At 36.7% G+C, this 24279-nt stretch overlaps 1 protein-coding gene across 2 annotated transcripts; it reads right to left on the minus strand.

Annotated features, from left to right (window-relative positions):
* Positions 1 to 207: 207 nt before the first annotated feature.
* IMPACT (impact RWD domain protein) lies at positions 208 to 18988 on the minus strand. Of its 2 annotated transcripts, XM_082754308.1 has the most exons (11): positions 18944 to 18988; positions 18581 to 18709; positions 17741 to 17793; positions 16600 to 16662; positions 13453 to 13538; positions 11675 to 11803; positions 11290 to 11384; positions 6740 to 6813; positions 5091 to 5181; positions 1941 to 2075; positions 208 to 395 (listed from the first exon to the last, which is right to left on the minus strand). In XM_082754308.1, exons 1-11 carry the CDS (start codon positions 18977 to 18979, stop codon positions 327 to 329), a joined length of 960 nt encoding a protein of 319 aa, XP_082610434.1. In that variant the 5' UTR covers positions 18980 to 18988; the 3' UTR covers positions 208 to 326. The 2 variants fall into 2 exon arrangements, with proteins under 2 accessions (XP_082610434.1, XP_082610435.1); XM_082754309.1 differs by lacking the exons at positions 208 to 395; positions 1941 to 2075 and adding an exon at positions 4206 to 4898.
* Between the last annotated feature and the right edge of the window lie 5291 nt (positions 18989 to 24279).

Consider the following 24279-nt stretch of genomic DNA (forward strand, 5'->3'; position numbering starts at 1 on the left):
CTAACACAAGACAGATGTTTGAGTTCCAACGCAGTAATGGGTAAATAATCCACATTTTAAATTAGTCATTAGAGGGGGGGAAATGGTTCTAGGTGTTTACAATACCCTCACAGAAAGATGCTGAGAAGTATAAGAACACAGAAAACTTGTGCCTGAGCTCTACTTCAGAACAGCAGAAGAAATCACAGAACAAGATGGAAACATAGCTTTACTGAATTCTCTTTTGAATACAAAATGTCTGTTGCATTTGATAAGACAATAATGTACAAGTTTCCTTTGTATAAATATGTGCAAAGTAATCTCTTTATATATATTTTTAAAATAAATTAGTGTTCTGTTCTCTTCTTGTCCTTCTTTGTCTTTTTGCTCTTTCCTGCTTGTTTAGATGATTCGTCCTGAAATGAAAACCAAGCAAATTAAAATTCAAAACAAAATATACATTTCTTATATATTGTTAACATTCTCTGAAAGTCACTCACAATAATTATTTTTAATATGAAGTGTTCATAGTTCACTGGGACTTGATACAGTTTTGAAATGTAAAGTATTTAACCAGTTTTGTTATTTTGTCTGCTTGCTATCCAGAAACGTCTGCCTTCAGCAATGCTAAACTTACAGACATAGCTATGCCAACAAAACAAGTGTAAAAATAATCTAAGCCATTTCCGTTCAAGGAGGACATTACCAGTATAGGAATATGTCTACACTATACTGCAGAACTGCTTCTAGCGTGGATGTGGTTCTATCACGAGACATACCATGCACTGGTACAATAAAACCGCTTCCCTAGACAAAAAAAATCTACAATGGGGTAAACACAAAATTTTACCAGTCTTAATGGACCAACACTCTGTTGTACTACTTTGACTGCCAATTCTGAAAAACAAGATACATCTTCACATGTGAAAAATCAATTGCTGTTTGAGTTTTTGTACATTTACTTTCTAGCTATGTCTCACTATACTTTCTAGTACAGCAGTTAAAAGCTTAATTTTTTTTTTTTGATTCCAACATATTGGTAGATTATGATCCACTTAATTAAATTCATTAAGCATTCATCTCAAGCGTTCCTGAAAATGGTGAAGGAATTTACCAGATGCAAATCTCACTGAACATGGGACATTTTAATCTTTTCTCTTCCACATGGAAGGGAAACAGACCCTAACAGACTGTTTGAACTCTGCTATTGTAGTATATGTTAGTATTTGCATATAACATACACAAACCTAACATACTGTTCTGAGGATGAAGAAAAGAATGTTGAAAAGCAGGAATAAATTACCTACATCCCTGACAGAAAATGCCAGTTAAGGACTTTTGGAACTTTGTCTCTTGAGTGATTTAAGCCCCCTTGAAACATTTCCCTTCATCTTTTCTGTAATAATTATTGTTAGATAGTTTGAGTTCTTCTAGTCTAGCTTGACTTTTTAATGATGACTGTCATCTACTTTTCCATAGTATTTGCTGTTGCTATGATGCTATAGTATGTTATATTCTATAATTCTGAAAATTATTTGGGTCTATCAAAGCATTTACACTTTAAAATGCCTACTAGTCAGTGATTTTAACAGTTCAGCTCAGTCTGCCTACACACTAGCACCAGGCGAACATGTAGGCATGAGCAGCAGCAGCTGCCTGGTTTGTGAACACACAGAAAGCAGTGTATCCCACTCCTGCTCTCCCTCAAGCCTCAAAGTAGTGTTCTGGACCACAACCCTCAACTCCTGCCACACTCCTTTGCACTCCTCACATTTACAGATCACTAACTTCTTTGGAAGCTATTAGTAAGGCATAAAATCAGTGCAAAGGCTCCCTATCAGTGCATCAAAGCAATCAGAGGATGGCACGGGTAGTGTTAATTTTCTTCTGGCTTCATCCAACATTGACAGTTTGCACAAGTTCACACATAAATGCCTTCATTTTAAGTGGCTGAAACTTACCACTGAATGTACATAGTTGTATTCCACAAGGACGTTTCTTGCACAATTGTTGATATGTTTAAAACGATCTGGTCCTAACAGAATACCTCCATACCAGCGGGATACCACAACCAACACATTGTGGACATCCAAAATCTGTTTAAAACAACAGCAACAATAACAACATGAGCAGAAACAAATAACAATAAAAAAGAATTGAACTAGTTTTACTGCTGATACCTTTCTTAATAGAAAAAGCCTACTTGTTTTTAAGAAGAAATTGCGGTCATGTCTGTATCACATAGCACATAAGTCAGAAGGTAAGTAATAATATCAATTCAGTATTTGTGATAAGTTTCCATGTCCAAGCTTCTACTCAAAGGTAAATTCAAAGTAAAATGAGTCAATATATCCCTTTAGAAATTGTGAAAAGTTATTTCATGCGCTCTACAGTTGCTCATCCATGTATCAAAGGCCTCAGGCATTACTTAAAGGCACACTTAACGGAATTACTTTCATTATTTTTAGTAAGACATTATTATTTCCAGAGAACCTCTGTCACCACGTAGATTGTCTATCCACATTTTTGGAAACAATGCTGGATAAAGCTAGTAACAGCCAGGGAACAGGCACATAAGGTTCATATGGACATCTAAAGTGCCATAATGCTAGGAGCTGGACTCGATGATCTTTGTGTCCTTTCCAACTCAGGATATTGTATGATTTTATCCAATAATCTACTACTGTTACCAAGTGCAGGACTAAGCAACAACTCTTGGATAATACATAAAAAATATCTGTATTTTTTTGGTCTAAGCTAGTATCCCTTACAACTTAGCAGTTCCTTTCTGAATTCCAAAAGGTATACATAAAGTTCACACAACATGAAATATTTATATTAGTAACCATGACTGAAAGGAACTAAATAACTTTTATATAGCATTTTTAAGACTATCAGTAACAAAGACAAGGAAAGAGTTAAACAGAAGCAATGACCTCCTGTATCGCAATTAAGGGCAAGTAACATAGACCTTCAACAGCTTTATTTCTGACACCTAAATGTGATTTAACTGGACTTGAAAATTAGCATTTATTCTGTCTTACAGCAACTCTACCCTCAAGAAGATCTCCAGCAGCAGCAAATGCTAGTAACACAGTGATTCCAGCTGACTAAATATCAAACACACACACTTTGCCAAATTATAAGAAATACATTACTGCATGAAAACATGCAGTGACAATCACAAGTTGACTTTTTTTTTTTTGACATATTTTGTGATCGTGATCCTGAACTTGTTCCTCAAACTAAGGCATCTAAAATCGCTGTGAAAGATTTTCACTCACAAACAGCTTACCCTCAAGTCCTGCGCAGTACTACACTAGTGCATACTGATGGCCAGACAGAGCAAGAACAGCTTTATTTGCATAAGGCTGAGTAAAATCACTGTGGTCTGCAAGACAGAGGGCGATCTACTGAACTGGAAGGTGAGGAAAACACCTTCAGAGCCAGCTATTTATAAAGGTTAACAACCAAAGGAAGGACAGTTTTTCTGATGAGCATTTTCTACTCTACATTTACACACCAGCCATAAAGTCAATTTATAGCAACTCTTCAGAGTAAACAGGATGTCAAACAGTTAGGAAATTTTTAACTCTAACTTTGAGTTCAAAACTTTGAGTTCAAAAGTATTAATCTAAAATGCTGTTTCTTGTAACCGGAAAGTGCTATCTTGACTGAAGCGCTAGGTTTATCTGAAACAAGATAAGATTTCTATTGCAAAAGAAGAACTATAACTACAGCAACAATAACTGTATTAAACCATCTAATTTTCATGCCCATATCATATGTCTTAAGTGTATACAAGAGAAGAAATGAGAGAATTGTATGAACACCTAGAAATTAGTCCTTAAACTACTTTAATTTTTCCCAGGAGTGAAAATTGCACTTTTCTGATCTCTGTAGAATCACAATTCCAAAACAAAAGTATTCCCAGTAATACATACTATCAGTTCACATTTGAAAGGTGAAATTTCATGTCATTTTCTAAACTGGATTTTTATGGACCATTAAGCAGACACAGTAAATCTGTCCCCTATCAAAAGTTTACATTAATATACTGAAGAAGAGTAGATAAGCTCAGAGCAAATTGAGGTACAGTAAATGCAAAGTTAGTTCTTTACACTATTATTACTAGAATAGTATTTTCACACTTGTCACATATACTTGCATATATTATATAAATTAAGTTTTCCTTCCAAGTCAAGTTTGAGTTACTTAGGAAGTTTCAAAAAGTTCTAAATGAGAAGTGCTCAAGTATTTACAATTATAGTATTTTTTCCAGAATAAAGAAATCTTTGAAGTTTAAAAAAGAAGTCAAAAAAATCACCATACAACAACTTTAAAACAGTCTCCAATAATAAGAGTACAGCACATTAAATGAGAGAATACACAAGCAAGTAAAGGATGGAAAAAGAAAAGAAAACCTTTGTTGTGAAGGTGATGCAAATCAAAAATCAAAACAAAAAAACAGTAATTAGCGTTCTGATACAGTTAAGTGACTTGAGGCATAAGACATATCCAGCCATTCCCTGTAGTCATGGTATTTTACTTATGGCTTTACAAAGGGCTGTATCATGCCAGCTAATCAAAATTTATCAGCGTACATTTAGTAGTAACTTTGTAGAGGAAATATTAGTTCCACATCTGAAAACTAAAACATATGCAAATACGATGGCTACAGAGTCAGACCTGCAAATAGCACAAAGAAATACATACAATGGTTAGAACAACTTAACTGCTTCACTCCCACTGCCTTTTGCATTTGAAGCTCTACTCTGCAAGTTCAAACAGAAGTGTCTTTTTGTTACAAATATTCAAGGAAACTGAAGTAAAGGTTGTGTCAATCAGCTTATCCCAGTCTTCATTTTCTATCCATCTTACACCATGTAGGAAGCATAGGAATCTTTATGATCCAAGACCTGGAAAATCCAATTCATTACATGCATGCAACAGTCTGTCCTTTGTTCTCTGATTTCTGAGTAAGCAATCACCTATTTGGCCAACAGCAAAGCAAGAATTAAAGTAATCTTGTATAAGTTTATTAGTCACATTGTAGTGATTTTTTAAAATCTGGTCAAGACTTCCGGAAATCAAAGACTAATTTCTATAACCTGCATAAGATGAAGAAGACGTCCACCTGCCGCTGTCTCCCCATCATCTTCACAGTCTTGTAAGAACGTCTGCTTATCTTCGCAGTATATTCTAAAACAAAATAAAAATAACAATAATAAAAAAAAGAATTCATAAAAAGTCAATCAACTAACATTTTTAAATGATTAATGAAGTCTCAGAGATCTTTCTTTCATAAGCAAGTGCATCAATCTGCTTCTCCACATTCACATGAAAACAGGATGTGGCTTAGGGTAAACCACAAATATTTATCTGTGCAGTGGAACAAGTGTTGAGAACCTTTTACATATGCTGTAACTACTTCAGGTTAACTCCATGTTCATTACCAGTGTGAAGTCCCCAGTAAGAAAAATCCTTAGGTTTTTAAACTAATAATTACGTGTCATTTCAACCAACTCCATCAGATGCAGGTTCAAATTATGTATGGTACACACCTTACAAGACAGAACTCTGACAAAAGTGATTACCAGTAATCAGTTAGGTCTGTATTTCAGCAGCAGCAGTGTAAAACTATTACTGAAACTCTGCTTCAGATTCTCCACGCCATTTACTGAGCCTTCCTCCAAAGCAGAACTGTCACAGAATTTAGCAAGCCTGAGGAATTATACAGGGGGCACTCCGGGAGACTGTGGGGCATGTTGTTTCATATGAAGGACAGCTGCCCAAGTCTAAATTTTCAGAAGTAATGTTCAGCACTCTATTGTTTTGTTACCTAATTGATTTCATAACTTCCGCACTTAGTTAACATACATGTGACACAATGACAGAGAGGCAGCTAGTTTTAGATGAAAAATATGAAGCAGTAACTGTTTCTGTCGCTTTTTTGAAGTGTATTTAAATAGTGTGAGTGAAAGGTGTCACATCAGCAGCAGCAACAATAGAAATCCTTTATAGAAACTTTTAACTTAGGTAGACGTGTTGGTAAGCTTTCATTTACTCTCCTTTCATGTTTCATTAGGGTCACTCCAGGATGTGCATGAACAGATCACTTTCTGTACACGCTTTTTCATATGACCAATTCCTTCAGCAATGAAAGTGGCTCCTTTTACAGTCATGTTCCTCAGAAAACCTACATCACTATCTGGGCTGAGACGGTTTCATTTCAAGTAAGCTACGTTCACAAAAGGTGCCAGGGACAGACCACTGCCAAACTCTTTACTACCCATGTCCCATTTTCACTGATGATGCACGTATTTCAGCAAATTTCATATGCCAGACGTCTGCATCAGGCTTTCTGCTTCAGCCCTTATTTCAACTGAAATTTCTGAGCCATTTATAAATGCAAGGTCAGGTGGAAAAATGTCACTTTGCCTAAATAAAACCACATTTAGTTCAGGATGAAGTAGCATTTCCTTGCTCACACCTCCTATATGAAGTCTAACAACGCATGTTCAAATCCACTTTTATTTTTTTGTTTTTTTTTTATTCCTAGTGCTGCTTCACTATCTTAATACTTTTTCCTTACTGTATGCTGCACTTTCTTGATCTCAAGTCCAAAATAAAGCCTGAAACCAAATAAATCTTCATGGGAGTAGGTTTCTTATTAGCAAGGAATTTCTTTGATTTTACTTTTCTCATGCCCTTCAGTCACTTGGCAAAGAACATGAAAAGATCACTATGCATCTCTCACCTGTACGCATATATGTTGTGGGTGGCACTTGCAATTTTCTTATTCTCATATAATTTTTCAAGAACTCTCTTTACCTTTAAAAAAAAACACACAAGTAAGCTCAGTAAGGGGATTTCATACACATCATCTCAATACTACTGCTAAACAAACACCTCCTTTTCAGTACTATAGAGAAACACTTCCACATTTTGACCTAGGATGAATTAAATATTCAATTTGCTAACCCAAGCAGCTTCTCAGTAGCCCCATGCTATTTTCCAGGATACTGAAAACATCTGTTCCTTGAATCAGTGCATTTGTATTATTGCTGAACATGTATAAGTATCAAACTGACTTACTAAACAAGAGATACAGCGAGATCTAGAAAACACTTTAAATCAGTATTAAGGATCAATTACAAGTACTTGCTTTTTTCAAGTGTAATATTAACCTGGAATAATGGCACAACATGTTTTCCTATTACATTACACATATTGCATTACACATATTACATATTGCTTTTACTGATATCACAGTAACGTGATGTTTGGAAAGTTCTACCACATTTCACTTTGAGATTTTTCTTTTTACTCAAACTTGCTTGCTTTTCAGAGTTTCCATTTCACAGAAAGAATTGAAAAAAAAAAAAAAAAAAAAAAAAAAAACAGCTTTCCTCTTTGGGTCAGTATTTCACAAAAAAAATGATGTTCCCGCTATATCGATCTCTTTGTTCTTAAGAAGTACCAAATTCAAAACACGTATCAATATTAGTGCAGTTTCTGTTTCTAATTAAACACGCTAGCAATTGTTCAACACTTTTCAGCTTGGTCTAGTAAAAAGAGCTTTGATCAAGACATTGTTTTAATAGACAATGCATAACTAATATTACTTTGAGCAAAGTATGACTGAAGTTGAGAAAACTTGGAAAAACATATTTGGCAAGTAAATTGCTTTTAATTCCAAAGAAAAATGCCTCTGAAAAGTAATCAATATTCATATTTAATGTCATAGCTACACTGTGCTATTTCTAATACTTCTGGAAGAAACGTAAATTTTAAAAATTATCTCAAATATAAGATAACTCAATGAAAAAAATGTTGTTATGAACTGAGAACATTGCTTCAGACACCTGTTTTCTCCTGTTGTCCCTTTCTCCCAAGTGGAATATTGAAGAAAGACAACCCACATTATTCAATATGTTCTCATAAATATTTTAATACATGGATTTAGGGTACAAAGCATATGAAATTACTGTCGCCTTTGACATTAGTTGTATGTTGGCTACCAGGCTCCAGAAAACATCTCTCAAAAATTCACTGTATGTCTGTATTAGCAATAAACCTCTAAGGCAGACATCTCACAGCTAAGCCTTAACCTATCCTTTTTCCTACTGTAGCTCATGAACCTTTTTTTTCTTGCTCCCCTTTCCACTCTTCTTGATTTAAGGAATTAAGGGATAATTCTCTACATATCAGTGAAGCACCCATTCATAATGATCTTTAAACAACAGATCACTTCTTAGTTCTACCTTTCTAAATCAATGTCAAGTCCAAGAACCACATACATTTTAAATGTCCAAACACGCCAGACAGAGACAAGGAGAAGCAATGGTACCAAATATAGTACCAAACCTAGCTTGCTACCTGAAATACACTTAGAACTTTTTTCCCCATAAAATGTATAGTAACCTATTATTATATGTAAATAACTACAGTATTATGCTGGTTATCATTACTGAAAGCTGCATTAAAATATTCAATACAGGAATTGACAGAGCAATCTGTGTATTGTCTTAAACATCAACAGCCATCACTGCAATGTACTGACAATGTACCTACTAATCAGTTAATAATACAAGTTCTCTTTCCCTCAGTGTACAACGTTTTACCTCACTCCTCACCCTCTTTTTGCTTTCTTTCATAAAAATGAGCCCATGCCATAGTAAAACTTCCCTGCAGTGCTGACCGATCACCTCACACTGTACAGCATGACTCTGTCCAAGCAGATGGATTTGACACTAGGGGATATCGCACTGCCTTTATACCATGCAAGTAACAAGAAGCCTTGACCTGAAATTCCTAGGTTTATTGAGTATACATTGCTTTTAAAAAGAAGTCATAAAAGAAGAAATTAAGAACATCTCTGCATGCAAAAGGGAAGTTATTAACCTGCTTTAAGCAAGTACTGTTTCTTGACACAGATCTGCCCTTTCTGAAACCTGTGTCTGCATGTATGAACTTCCTTTAGGTAGGTATGATCTTACTCACAAATCATCAGAGTGAGAATATTTTAAATTTCAAAAAGTCAGTGATTCCAATTCCCTCTCTTTCTAAAGAAAAACAGCTTGTAGAAACTCACAGTTCACAGGGACTGAGCACTGAAAGACCCTAAAGTGCAGTGCTACTTTAGCGAAAATGGTAACACATCAAGTATTTTAAAACGTTGAGTTATTCCCCATTAAAAGTAACGAATAAAATTGCTTTTGCTTTGGAAGCACTAAGAGAACAGCTCAAAAAAGTTGAAGGCATGTTCAAAACATTATGATGTATTCGTACAGAGAAAAACAAGATAGGTAGCAAGATAGATGTGAAAGGCATGACATATTTTTGCAGGTGTGAAAATGTAAGTTATAATAATATTTATTTTTTCAAATACAAGAAGCTGAAGCCTACCAGAAATCTGTACTGCCAGCAGATAAATATAATACAGAAGAATCACTCAAAGAATATACAGCTGTAGCACAAAAAACTACATGAATGTACAGTATTTATGAAAAAAAGGCCAGGCAGGGGTACCACAGTGGAGCCTTACCACAGAATAATGTTAAGCAAGCTGATAAGATGAATAGAAACGAATCAGCAAAACGAGATCATGCATATTTAAAAGTTTAAAGAGAACTGGAGCATGAAGGTGTTGAACTGTAAGTAAGGTATCTAACCTGCCACTTAAAACAAGATGACTGCTGTGATACCAACATTTCAAATGTACTCCAGGAACTACTCAGAAAACTGCAGAACAACAAGTCTTATAGCCATACTAGGCATATTAATTGATTTTATTAAAAGAAAAAAAAAAAAAAGCTTAAAATACTATGGCTTTTTTATTGGGAACTACGTCAATCTGTTAATCTGTCAAGATTCTTTCAGTCACTGAACACGTGCTTCCAGGTGATCTATCCCACTTGGAATTTCAAAAAATATTTGACGAAATCCATCTGTAAAAATTTTTGAAATAAAAACTAGAATTGGATACAAGGAAAGAGGAAAATATTCCCAAGGTGTAACTGCTAGCTAATGACAAGAGAAGAAGATCAGTAGTTTCCACACTGAACAGGGATCATCAAAGGAGAGAGATGTTAACAGATGCAAAGTGATGAACAAAGTGACTCAAACTCGTTACAAGCATTCACAAAAAGAGATCTGGGGGTTGTAAGAGACATTTCTATGAAAACACCAGCTCAGTGCTGAGTAGAGGTCAAAAAAGCAAGCTGAAAAGTATTACCAGGAAAAGAACATGGAAAACAAACAAGAAACCTCTTTATATCACTCCATAAATCCTTGGTGTGATTGCATTCAGTGTTGTGTATAGTTCTGGTTTGCATCTCAGAAAGGTTAGAAAGCAGAAGCAGAAATGATTGCACACATGGAAGTCCATCCAAGAAGTACCGAAATAGTTGGGGAAGTCGGTCTTCAGCCTGGGAAACTGAAAACTTAAGGTCTGTGAAACACGATAGACATCTACAAAACCCACCTACATACAAAAAGCAAAGAGGTGCAAGAATGAAAGTTATAAGCAACTGATTGACAGCAAACACAAGGTGTATTTTCATACAATACCACAGATTCTGCAAGTTCATTCTGGTCCAAAAAGCAACTGGATAACCCCACCCCCCAAAAAAAAAAAAACAAACAGTAATATTAGACACAATGACACAATCTTTACCTTGTGTTAAGCTGCTGAAACAAGAGAAGCACAAAGGGAAACAAAATACAGCTGTCCTTTTCTAGTACACTATCTAGATCCATATTTAACACTGATTCCTGTAAGAGACAGGAACCAGTGCAGACATTTTTTCTAGTTGTAGATAAACACAGGTCTACAAGCATGCTTACCCCTCTCGTTTATGACTAAGTATTTACTTATGCATTATTCAAATGTATTTCTCAATAGAATCGCCTTCTGAAGAAGGGAAAAATATTTATAAGCTAATTTTAATTCACTTTCACAAGTAACACAACAGACTCAGTCGATTCCATGTATCATATGAAAACTTTGCAAACATACAAAAGTCAAAATGTAATGCTCTTATTCTCTGCCCTACATCTAACATACTTAAAAGTAAGGGATAGGAACATCCAGCCACTTCCACAATAAAACTGGAAAACTACCAGAAGGCATTGCAGAGCTGTTACTTATGAGTTATTTAGCTGACAATGAAAACCCAAAACTGATAACCACAATATCAACACAAAGATGCAAAGAAACACAAATTCACCTAATTGCAACTATTTCAGTAATATCCTGTCAATCTCAAAGTACAGACAAAAAGAGTAGGCTTGATCTCTACTAACTTGTCTGGTTGTCACCACAGGAGCCAGATGTGCCTGGAAAGTACTCCTTCTATCTGTCAGTGGGTTTCCATGATGTATGGATGGCAGCTCTTCATCTATTGATCACAAACAAGGAAGTGTTTATGTTTTTTTTAAGGATACTGAAACAACATACATGGCTACAAATGTAAAGAACGTCTTACCTTTCGAAAGAGATTAGTTAAAGTTAAGTATGAAAGATAACAGAGAACCACCAAAACCATGTAGGGTTATTTGCAATTGTTATTAATCTTTATAATAATTTTAAATGTTACTAATTTTACTCAAAAGCTTAGTAGAAAAACAGAAACTTAAAGCCTCTCTCTCATAAATGATTTAATCACAATTAATGAAAAAACATTTTTACCTTCTTGACTTTCAGAAGTGATATAATTTAACAATTTAACTGGATCTTCCTGAACAGGCTGATAGTCTAGGAGAAAATCATCTCCATTATCTTCGTCAACTTCTTCACTGGTTTTCTTAATATCTGGTTCTAGTAACATAAAAGCAATAGATTTATTACACACTTTTTTTTTTTTTTTCAAGACAAGTAGTACAAATTTTCTAATTCTTTTTCTCTAACGTGTCTGGCTTTTCAGTTCAAATCAGCTTGCCAGTAAGAAAAAAAAGATGTAGAATAATGCTTTGTCCAGTATTTACTGAAATCATTCTTAGAATTAGGAATACAATATTCACGTCATGAAATCCATCCATAACATCTTCTGTTTTAATACTAACTCACACTCATGCTTACCATTTCCATTAAACATTTACAATAGCACTAATTGTTAACTTCATGGTACTAATGGCAAATTAATCTGAATTTAGATTAATAAAATAATCTGGTATTTCACAAATTCTCCAGTAAGTTATTGGTCATGTTTGGAAAAATATAAAGCTGTTTTTCAATGCTACACAACAAGGTTAGAAAATGATCAGATTTCAAACATCTCTCTGGAAACACTTCAAGCATTCTGGGGTTTCTAAAATCCTATTTTCTTTTCTGCACTGGACATATGAAAAATAACAGTCAACTGCAGGAGAGTAAATATAATATAGTTCTAGCACTCTGGCAACTGGATTTAGAGAGAACCTACAACAGAGATAAGCTAATGTATCACAATCTAATTTCCTCTTTGGAGGGCCTATGATGTGGCGATGATACTTTTAACATCAATACTTTTAACAAGTATTTTTAAAGAGAGAGAGGAAGGTGATGAGTGTTCAAAAGGCCCAGAAAAATTATGAAAAATAAAAGACCCAAGGTTGCTGTTAAACTATCCAATAAACTTCCAATACTGAAACCAAAGCTTTCACTTCTCAGTATCCACTCCTTTAGTACTGTTAGTGAAAATTGTCTTCTTGATTTGTGCCATGTAGCAGCAAAACGTACAGTTTACTAAAAGATTAAACTGTCATGAAGAAGCACTGAAAAAGTAAGGTTTTTTTTTCTTCTTTAGTCCTTCATTCTTGACGGGAATGAGCTAACATCTTCTACATTAATAATGTAATAATTTCCTTCTGCCACAAGCATAAGCAGGCACATCACTCGTGCATTTCATGGCACTTTAATGAAAGGGGAAAAAAAAAAAGGCCCCACCACTTCTGAAAAGAACAGCTGTGACTTTACACAAACTGTCACTATAGAAGCAGAAAAATCAACACGAGTGGTGATGTAACTTCTCATCCCAGTACAGTACAATGCAACTGAGATGGCATACTTAGTAATTTGTCTGCACATTCTACTGAAGTTTATCTCCTTTTCAGGCTGATCCCAATCTTCCAAGAGTGCACTCAGCACCAGAAACTAATTACTGCTATGAATGATTTCTCAGCAGAACAGACGAAGATGCTCAATGCGTCTGCGTGCAGCACTCTGCTTTCATGCAAGTAATTTAATATCTGAGACAATTGAGAACCTTGTTCTAGTTCATCGCAACCACCTCCTTCCTTTTTGTTTTTTTTTCCCTATGTGTCTTTGAAAACGGAAGCCATCGCTGTAGAACAATAAGCCATCAAGCTAGAGACTGTTTTCTCTTATCTAGGTCAAAACAAAACTGGGCATAGATCTTTAACTTTCAATGAAATCTTACTTTGCTGATGAAGAAGTAAACTGAAAAACACGTGTATTTTCTGAAATACCTGGATCTGATGACTGTGCCTTTTCTACCAGAACTTCTCGGATCTTCTCCACCCATAAATAAAGAATACTTTCACCGAGGTTCTGTCTGGAAGATAAAACTCACAGTGAATGAATAATATACATATACACACACACACACACACATATATATATATATTCAGATTTTACTTGGAAAGTATCTGCATTAAATAACATGCAGATTTCAGACATGCAGAAATACAACTTTACAGTCTAGTGTGATAAAGAGCTTAGAGGGGCTTGTGGAATATTCTATCTAAGTGGTTCACCATGTGAAACAAGTGAAAATCTGCCTCATTATATACTTTCCTTACAGCCTTTTTTTTTTTTTTTTTAAACTGAAAACACCAATAATGAATGAAAACAGGTAACCGATGGAAACTTTCTGGCCTATAAAGTGAAAGCAACTGCAAGAAGAGAAAAATGGACAGCCCCCAGTGTTTTCAAAAGAATACTAAGCCAGGACTTCCAGTCTTTGAGTTTGTTCTTGATTCATTTTTCCTTCAAAAAGTTCTTGGCGGCTGGTGGCAAGCTCCTTTGGCCACTCTGTGGCTGCAGGGGACACTTCCCCTTTATGTTTGGGCGTCTCTTCCTTGGGACAGCCTCCCTTCTCTTCCCCCTCACACACCCAATACGCACAGCAGGGGCTAAATAAACCTGGTGGACTGTGACAGTAGGTCGGTGGTGGCAGACACACTGGGTCTTAACACACCAGAGTTTGGGTCCTATAGGAGAGGTAAGCATTAAGCTTAGGAGTCCTTAATTAGCAAGCGCAAGCAAGTTTATGGCACTGAGGGAAGATGGGATAAGTGGTTTTATGTGCACATCCAGAGTTATGAATCACTGCCTTTATGGGCAGCAGGACCCAAACATCCTTAAATATACTGAAAATGGTATCCTGAAAATAATCTTTCAAATTATATTTTAACATGCTTATGAGCTGTGATAGCGTTGTTAGGCATAGGAATAGGCTGCCCAGGGAAGCGGTTGAGTCACCTTCCCTGGAGGTCTTTAAAAGATGTTTAGACATTTTAGCTCTGGCTTAGTGATATGGTTTAGTGGAAGACTTGTTAGTGTGAGGTTAGACCTCTGTGATCTTGGAGGTCTTTTCCAACCTAGATGATTCTGTGGTATTTCGAAACATTTTTGCCTCAAAACCAGAACTGAAGATATAGAGCCTTAGTCAATTCACGGTTTCTCATTAATAATTTTATTCTTACTGCCACCATCTGGGGCAGCATGAAAGTACACATCAGTAATAAAATTGTACTGCTTAGTGTATACAGTACTATTGTCAAATTCAATCAGTAATTCAAATAAATGTACATATTTTAAGAAAAATATTCAAGCAAAAATAAAGAATTTGTTAACTTGTAGCTTAGCCCCCAAAATCCAGACAGACTCCAGAACCAGCCCTGATTTTACGCTGCTGGTCATCGTATTGAAGCACTACTTTAAAACATGAAGAACTATATTTATGTTAATGATGGAATGAGAGGGATCAGACAATAAATAAGGTTGCTCTGTTGTATGCAATTAAGTATACCAGAAGAGTATCTGGAAAAAATAATAAAAAAATCCAAAATTTGCTACGTTTTTGAGTTTTAAGCACTTTGTGCATCCCAAAACAGATTTGTGATCGATCATTATCTGCTTTTCCCACCTCCTTAAGAGGCTGTAGTGAGTGACTAACAGTATGGTTCGTATTGGTTTAGACTGCAGAACTAAGCAATTTAGATCACTAAAACACACATTGTAAACAATGCAGAGTAACTATGTTTACCTGACAACTATTTCAACATTGGAGAGATAAAAGGCTTTCACAAACACTGTGCACATCAGTGACAACTCCAGAAGGGTTTTAAACACAGTCTTAAATGACATATATGGTCTAAAGTACAAACACGTTCATTTCCTGCTGAACAAGCAAAAATGACAGGAGACCAACAAGGGCTCTCAACAGCAAGTGACAAAACAGAGTTGCCAGGGATTTATCTAACTAGGAAATTGTAACAGCCTGCAAGACTGTCGTAAAAATAGGAAGAGAGCTTCACAACCATGCTATTCCTCCTTGCAGTCTTCATGTGGAAACTTGCTCCAGAGGATCAGGACAGAGCTCATGAAGGACACTGTGCAGCTCTGACTTTGGTAGAGACTCAAAAAATCCAGACAGTCAATGATAATCTGTTCTTTTTCCTCCACTGTGGTTAATTTGATCCCTTAGAACTTTTATCTTTATATCATTGTGTGTTTTTTTTTAAACACTTCTCGTTTAATTTTGCTTGCTTAAATTATTAGAAATCCAGATACCCAAAATAACTAAGTAATTAGATAAAAACAAACCTCATGCATGCTAAGTGCTGTCTTCCTTATTTTATGGCATTAAAACACATCTCTTAAGCAAGAAGTTCAGATGTCATTATTCTGGGAACAACCATGCTTGTTTATGACATATTTTCATTTCATTTAGTTTATATTATCTTTGGGATCTGAAAGGATTAAAGAAACCACATATAATTACTACACTTAATACCCCAATTTCACAGCAATTCAAAAACACACAGTTTGAGTATTTCTGTTATATTTATTCTCATGGATCATGAGTTGTTAGCTACACACTGTGATAATAAATGGTCTGTTATGTTACAGATTCTAGTTAATAGACTCTACTAACTGTGTTTATTTTAAAACCTACTTATCCCTTAGCTGTCTTTTAAAAAAAAACTTTTGTCACTTATGCTCTAAGACATGAAGAAATGTTTTCACAACCTGCAGTATAACATCCAGATACAGAATAGATGCAGGAATCTCATACTGAAATATCACCAAATTCTGAAAGCATCTCAAGATTAGGAACCAAAATGACGGGCTCCATCCTTACAGAGCACAAGATCAAAACAATATACAAGAAAACTGTTGGTATTTAAGACAATTCATTCTCATAAAATGTTAAACATAGTATATACATAGCATTAACTGTCTGATTTGTAAAAGAAACTTACTGTTTTATGGCTACTGCAGCATTTATTACACCCACTAGTTCAAGCAGGTACTTGAAAGCACACATTGAGTACATGAAACTGAAAATATATAATCTCCTTTATCTATATTCCCCAATATTAACTTACATATATATTTCTTCCAAGCTATTTGCTAGTTCTGTGTACTCCTCTCCTCGAAGCCAAGGGGCACTAGAATGAAGAGAAATATGATGAAAATGGTGCCTGTACGTTGATTCCATCATCTTAACAAACACTCATTTCAAAATAAATACGATAAACACCTTGAAAATAAAAATTGTCAATCATCCCTACTTACAAAATTTCAGATGTAAACATCTTGCTAAAAGCATGATTACCTAGTTCTCCCTTAAGATTCCCAACTTTGGCAGCCTTTCCTTATCTCAGGTAAGCCGGACTCATTTTTCAAGGTAGGCCATTGTCTCTCCAAAGTGACGTTACATCTTATTAGCATACCTTTCTGACTCCTTCAGCAACATACTACTTTTTACTATATTAAAATGTAAATATTACATTTTATTATGCAATAAATAAGTCATAGTAAAGGATCATGCTTACTATATTTGGCATGATCCTTCAGTTCTGTACCTGCACCCTTTTAGTTTTATGTTAAATTATAAATTTTACCTCAAGATTACTGGCACTGTATTGCATTCCCTTGACAATGCTGTTGATCAAGATTCAGTGTATGTGCAATGTGTCATGCCCTGCAGGCCTGACCCCTCTATCATCCAAATCAGGGGTCTGGCTGACATGTCTCCATTGCCATCGGGTTTACATATCAAGGGACATGGGGAGAGCAGAGAAGGAAAAAAGGAAGTGGCACTTGCTCTGGTTCCATCCTAACAAGAGCAAGTGCTCAGGTGAAAAGCATGTCTTACAACATGAAAGAAGGGCAGAAACAAGAGTGGTACATTCAAGAAAGTGGTGAGATACCATTGTCCAACATGTCAAGCAGCAGCTACTTTACCTCCAAGGAAACATATTGTGTGCCTTGCCACAAAATAATATTGTAAGAATTAGAGTTCTGAGAGAAGAGATCAGTCTATCATAGGGAACTTCATGAGGCTGACTTGGGGGAAAGAATAAACTATGATTACTTCAAACGTTCTGCTATGTCTGGGATATTTTTATTCAAAGTCATCTTAACTAAACTTCAACTTACACTTTAAGCAATTAACAATGGTAACTCAGGAAAGAAATAACAGCGTCTGAAGGAAAACAACTCTTGGCAAGAAACTTCACTTACTTTAGTTGATAAATAGGTGGCTCTGAAGTTGGATATCCTGGAGGCAAAATCACCTGAAAGAAATTCAGGGTAAATGTTCACTATACTACTCTAAGCTACCTGAGTTTTACTAATGGATACCAATGTTGAGCACTTGGGCTACAATCAGTGTTACAAATAAAAAAAAACACAGTTGGCTGTTATAGAATGGCAGGAAAACATGTATACCTGTATTTAAGATTCCAATAATGGTATCCTAAATACAGATATACAGCTAATGGTATACAAATACCATATTTCATGGCATACTTTTTGTGGATGAAGTGTTAGCAAAATTAAGTGCAGAAGAAATGTGAAAAGAGCTGCCTGCATGGTGATTGTACTTAAATGTAAGGGGCTCTGCAATTCCACAAGTAGACATTTCAGTGTTACTTCCACTAAATGAAGCGTGTTTATAGACCTGGAAACAATAAAAATGGCAAGTTACTCAGGCAAATTGATCTGAATTCTGTGTTTCCACGCTTTGCAGGGAGTAAATCGAGAAGCTGTTGCACCAGAATCACTCAGGTGTCCTATAGAAAGATAACGTACAAAGCCAGTTTGTCTAAAATAACACAAATACTGTGATGTGGTTTTATGAGGTGTGAAATTCAGATATGTAACTACCACCAATGTCACAAGCACACTGACGTGTTACGGGAACCACCACTGAAAAGCATATGAAAGATTTCAATCCAAAAACTTCTTAATCCATTCGAGGAGATACCAAATCCTACTTCAGAGGCTTTCACACAGGCACAAGCTTTCGCCTGCAGGAGTCCACTTGCAAATTCTGTGCCAAACTCCTCAACAGCACCATACCTGCAGACAGAGCGTCCACTTTGGCTGGTCCAGACAGTCACTAATCTTAATGCAATAGATTTTTTCATCTTCATCAACCACACACCACTCTTCACCGTATATGGACGACAGGGCTTCAATTTCATCAATCTAGAGAGAGCACGGTGTAAAAATGAATAAAGAAGTGAAGAAAAAAAAAACACACAACTTTGCATGCCAGCCGTGGTTTTAAGCCTGGCTCCCTTAGTGCATATTTACAAACGTGTGATACTGTGATTCAGTATCACAGGCGGTCATGAAAACTGAGGGGTCCAGTCCCGACCATGCCCCGGCGGATCCCTCGCTCGCAGCCCCGCCGCCCTCCTCGCCCCCACCGCCGCTCACTTGCTGCTGGGCCGCCTCGGGGCCGCCCGCCGCCATCGGGGCCGCAGGGAGGCGGGCGGGGCGGAAAGGGCGGGCGGCTGCACCGCGCAGGCTCCCCGTCCCGTCCCTATTGCTGGTGTGGGGCGGCCCCATGGCTGCTGGAAAGAGGGACTGAGGGAGATGGCGGTGTGCCAGGCTCACAGGCTGCTGGAGAGCCGGGTGTTGCTCGCCCAGCCCAGCCCAGCCGCACCCCGGTGTGAGGGCTGCCTCATGGCCGCCGTTCCCTGCCAAGGAAAGCCATCAGCTTGAGCTGCTGAGGGGGCACAGGCAAACCAAGAGCTGCAGAGCTCAGATGGTTTGGGCTGAGATGACAGGATGAGGTTGTGCCTCCTGCCCAGCCCCGCACTGGTGTGTCCTGTCACTGCCCGTGGGGCGCAGTGGGTTCCCTGCACACTGCCTTTTCTGCCTCAGCCAGCTGCAACCAAAAGCCACAGCCCCACGGCCCCAGTGTTGCAATCTCAGGGCCAGAAGCCCCTCTCATTGCTTATTCCTCTGTGAGGGGTTTCCTATAGCACTCCCTGCCCTTCCCCTTGGCACCGGTCCTGTCAGGTTGCGCTTGCCCAGCTCTTCCCAGCACCTTCCCTTCCTGTGACCTCTGCTTCTGACATACAAACTCTGTATTACCTAAAGCAGAGCTATCCCCTGACCAAAACACCTTCAGGCACAAGCATAGCTACGTCTGACTCCCAGATAACTGCTTGAGTATCTTCTCCTTCTAACCTTTCCATCCTCAGAGTGCTGCAGTGCTATTTCCTTGCACCATTTTTACATCTTTCTGAAAGAATGAGTGATCTTCAAACACAGTGAGCTTGCATTTGTTCCCAGGTTATATTTAAGTACTGTTCTGAAGAAAGGAAACTTAGTATATTTATACAGTGACTGTGCCAAATACCTACGTCAAGATACATCACTAATAAATTGTTATAACATCTACTTCCATCACACATCGACACAGAATTAAGGTTCCACGTGTCAGGTGGTATTTCCGTCCTACTCCTGACATACTATTTTAAAAATAAACTGTATAAGCAGTTAAATTTCAGTGACAACTTTACATATGCAGTCATTTTACTTTGCATTTTTTGTCATTTGAAATGAGCAATTGGAATTCTTATAACTATATAATTTACTCTAAAAGAGGATTGCAGAAAAATCATAGGCATTGCATGTACATATAGAGAAATGCAGTTCATTTGTTCAATGTTGACAAGTTATGCATACCTCTTTAAAAGACGGCAGTGACTGATCAATAATGATTTATTGATTTATTTATTTATTTTGCTTCAGTGCAAAGTGTGGGCATCGCCTCTTCTTTCTAATTTTATATGCTCTCTTCTGATGTATTTTTATACAGGTTTGGTGTTGAAATTTTAAAGCTAAGGTTTTGTTTTCCCCTTTCTTGGAAGCTGAGAAAATCTGTACCAGCTCTGGAGAACAGAATCTGAATCCAAAATGATTTTAACAAATGGGGCACATTCTAAAACAAAGAGGCAAAAACAAAACAACACAACAGCATGCAAATGAGTAGAGACAAATTCAGCACTGTATTATCGACTGCAGAAATACAGGGCGGAGAATTGGTTAGACAGCAGTTCCACAGAAATTATTTGGGAGCTATAGTGAATCCCAAGCTAAGCGTTCACCGATAGTGCTATGCTTTTGCTTAAACAAGAACCACCATGCCATCATGTCCAGACACACGTGAGATAACGTGAGATACTGGAAGTAATCCTGCTTTTTGCAAAGCTGCTAAAGCCCCAGCTGGAATTCTGTGTCAAACTTTACAACTGCACTTTAAGAAAAATGTGCACTAACTGAAGTCTGGATTAATGCAATAAAATCAATCACAAATCTAAAAAAAATCATAGAATCAGATATCTATCTATATATCTATATATCTATATCAGATATAGAACCATTAAGGTTGGAAGAGACCTTCAAGACCATCTGGTCCAACTATCACCGTACTACTAATGTCACCCACTAAACCATGTCTCTAAGCGTGATGTCCAACCTTTCCTTGAACACCCCCAGAGACAGTGACACCACCACCTCCACGGGCAACCCATCCCAATGCCTGACTGCTCTTTCTGAGAAGAAATTTCTCCTAATTTCTAACCTAAACCGCCCCTGGCACAACTTGAGGCCATTCTCTCTAGTCCTATCACTGGTTACGTGTGAGAAGAGGCTGACTTCCAACTCCCTACAACTTTCTTTCAGGTAGATGTAGAGAGCAGTAAGGTCTCCCCTGAGCCTCCTCTTCTGCAGACTAAACAACCCCAGTTCCCTCAGCCGCTCCTCACAGGACTTGTGCTCCAGGCCCTTCACCAGGTTTGTAGCCTTTCTCTGGACAAGCTCCAGGCTCTCCATGTCCTTCTTGTACTGAGGGGCCCAAAACTGAACACAGTACTCGAGGTGCGGCCTTGCCAGAGCTGAGTAGAGGGTACGATCACCTCCCTGGACCTGCTGGCTACACTATTCCTGATCCAAGCCAGGATGCTGTTGGCCTTCTTGGCCACCTAGGCACACTGCTGGCTCATGTTCAGGCAAGCATCTAGTAGCACTCGCAGATCCTTTTCTTCTGCATAGCTTTCAAGCCACTCTCCCACAGGACATCTGAAAAGATTTGAGAGAAGGAGTTAAGGTAAAGAGTAGTTTAAGAGGGGTAGGTAACCTTAATATGCTACAGATCGCAGCAGAGAAAATAATGTATTGTTCTCCCTCTCTGATGTGGAAAAAATAAGTACAAAGATTTAATCTGAACTTTTGAAAGACTCAAACCAGATGCTACAGAGAATTTGCCAACAAAGTCAGTCATCCTGAGTGAAAAGGAGGGAGTGATTATAGTCCTTATTTACACAAAATCTATTGCAGGGATGGAGACAAGGCTATGTGCTGATGAAGCAACACGTTATCTTTGGAGGAAAAAAGGCTCAGGTAATTATGAGGAAGAGCCAAGCACTGAGGAGTTTATTGAGTTGTCATCAGTCTAAGAGAGGTTGGGTCTGGACACAGTTAATCTTGTCTTGGGCATGGCACAGGTAACTGTGAAAGCAGTAATTCTTATGATGCTTATGTGAACATATTCTTGGGCTTGTAGTTCTACTGGAAATTAGATTACCACCGTTAACTCTGACCTTGTGGGCAAAATATGACAGAGGTGGTAAAGAAGGAAAACCGTGGTTCCACTTTTTGATCTTGATTCAAGAAAACAGTTTTCAGACTCCTATTTTTCCTCCTAAATTTTAATCAATTGGAATTTGGAAGTATTTAAGAACATACATATTTTTAGAAGCATATCAATACTTAATGAACAGTACTATTGATGCTATCCAAGTTCAGAATTTTAAATTCCATGTTCAATTTGCAGAGATGGAACTTGGGAAAAAAATTATTTTTCTTAGTGAATCCAACCTGTAGTAACTGAGAAAAAATAAAATAAATCTTTATCCTCGTGTTTGAGTACATAGCTAAATACTTTTTTTTTTATTATTTATTTTTTTATTTTTTATTGTGAGATTATGAATACTGATGGTTCTCCCATATTTGACAATTGGAAAGGGATTTTTTTCTGAGATCAGTAAGGCTACTAGCTCTACATTAACCTTCAGTGTCATGGGCGGAGTTGGTTTAACTGCTTATCAAGAGTAATCAAAAGAATGTACCCAACCTCAGAAAATGACAAAAAAAAAAAAAAAAAAAAAAAAAAGGAGATTTTATCAGGCAAAGTTACATACTCCACTTACATTAAAATAAATAAATAAATAAATAAAAATAGATAAAGCAATTTCTTTCTGACCAAAACATAACAGAAAGCTTTAATCTACAGGGACCTGCTGCATGGATGGTGCTGCATCTGTTCGTCCTAATACTAAATTGCCTTATAAATTTAAAGAGAGAACTATGACATTACAGGACTTTTTAAATTTTCTGATAGCAATCTCTACATAGTGCTTGCATTTTATAAGTTGCTTCTTTTGACTTAGCCGAACAAATGAATTTACGTGCGTATTCATGGTATTTGTTATTAAATAATTTAAGATTATCACTGTCAATATTTTTGACTGTTGTAGTCCTTATAATTCCTTATCTGAAGGAATTTAACAGTCTATCACTGGATCAGGAAGAAACTGTACCAGATGAGAAGGCAAAAAGAATAAATCACAAAAGCTGTATGGACTGTAGACATCTATGAGGGATTTCTGAGGACTCCATCAGTTCTTTTCATTGTCAGTTATAATTATGATAAGTCTTGCTGAACTGACATGGATAGAAATATAGTTAATGAATCTCCAACATGTTTATAGATAACTAATATTAGAGTAGCTGAACTGATACGGTGCACAAGAGTATTTAACAGCTGATTATTTTCTTTGTCTGAAGTAAACATTCTGTTAAGCAGGATATGAAACATATATCCTTAGCTTTCAAATATGGGATTCCAGCATACTGAAACATTTGGGGTCTTCATAACTGACCCTCATTGTTCTTATTAATGGCCAAAAGTCTCCCAAGCTGATGTTCTTCACAGCAATGAATGGACTTTGGCATTTAAAAAGGTTACTAAATCTAACCTTTGGTCCATCGGTTCTTCCTTTGTGATAGCAAACAAAAATATTTAAAGCTCAAATCAAATCTATTAAGCAAATAAAGATTCTGAAGGTCAGGAAGTGGCCCAGATTACTACAGAAAATGTAGATTTTTTGCATTTGTCTTGTAAGGACAAGATAATAAACTGGGTCATTTACTGATGCTTTTCTGAAACCAGAATCTCTAATCCTAGACTATGAAAACATAAACCAGATACAAATAATACTTATGTAGACAAGGAAGCAAAATTTAGAAGAAGAAAAAAAAGAGTTTAAATAAGAATGTTATTTAAATGCAATGTATGTAAAAGCCACCAACATTTTTTAAAGAAAATTTAACAAATTTTCAAAAATGTTTTTCAATATACTGTTTTCATTCCATTTCCAAATCTGTCCAGATGGGGGAGGTAAATAGCCACATTTTTATGTTACTACGAAGGAAAGGAACTAACTGAAAAACATAGTTTTCCCTTCATATGTAACTTTAGCACACTTGAGCTCCATTTGTTGTTGCAAATTATTTCATCTTCACTAGTCTGTTTTTTTGGTTGTTTGCTTTTAAACAAACAAACAAAAACAAAAAACAAACAAAAACACAAACAAAAACAAACAATCAAACAAACAAAATAAAACAACACATGATTCAAAGCCTATAAACATTTGATTTATAGAATAAACCAAGTTGGTACAGAAGCGATGTCACAAAAA

Source organism: Aythya marila (genome assembly GCF_965140915.1).
Source record: "Aythya marila genome assembly, chromosome: 2".
NCBI lineage: Eukaryota > Metazoa > Chordata > Aves > Anseriformes > Anatidae > Aythya > Aythya marila.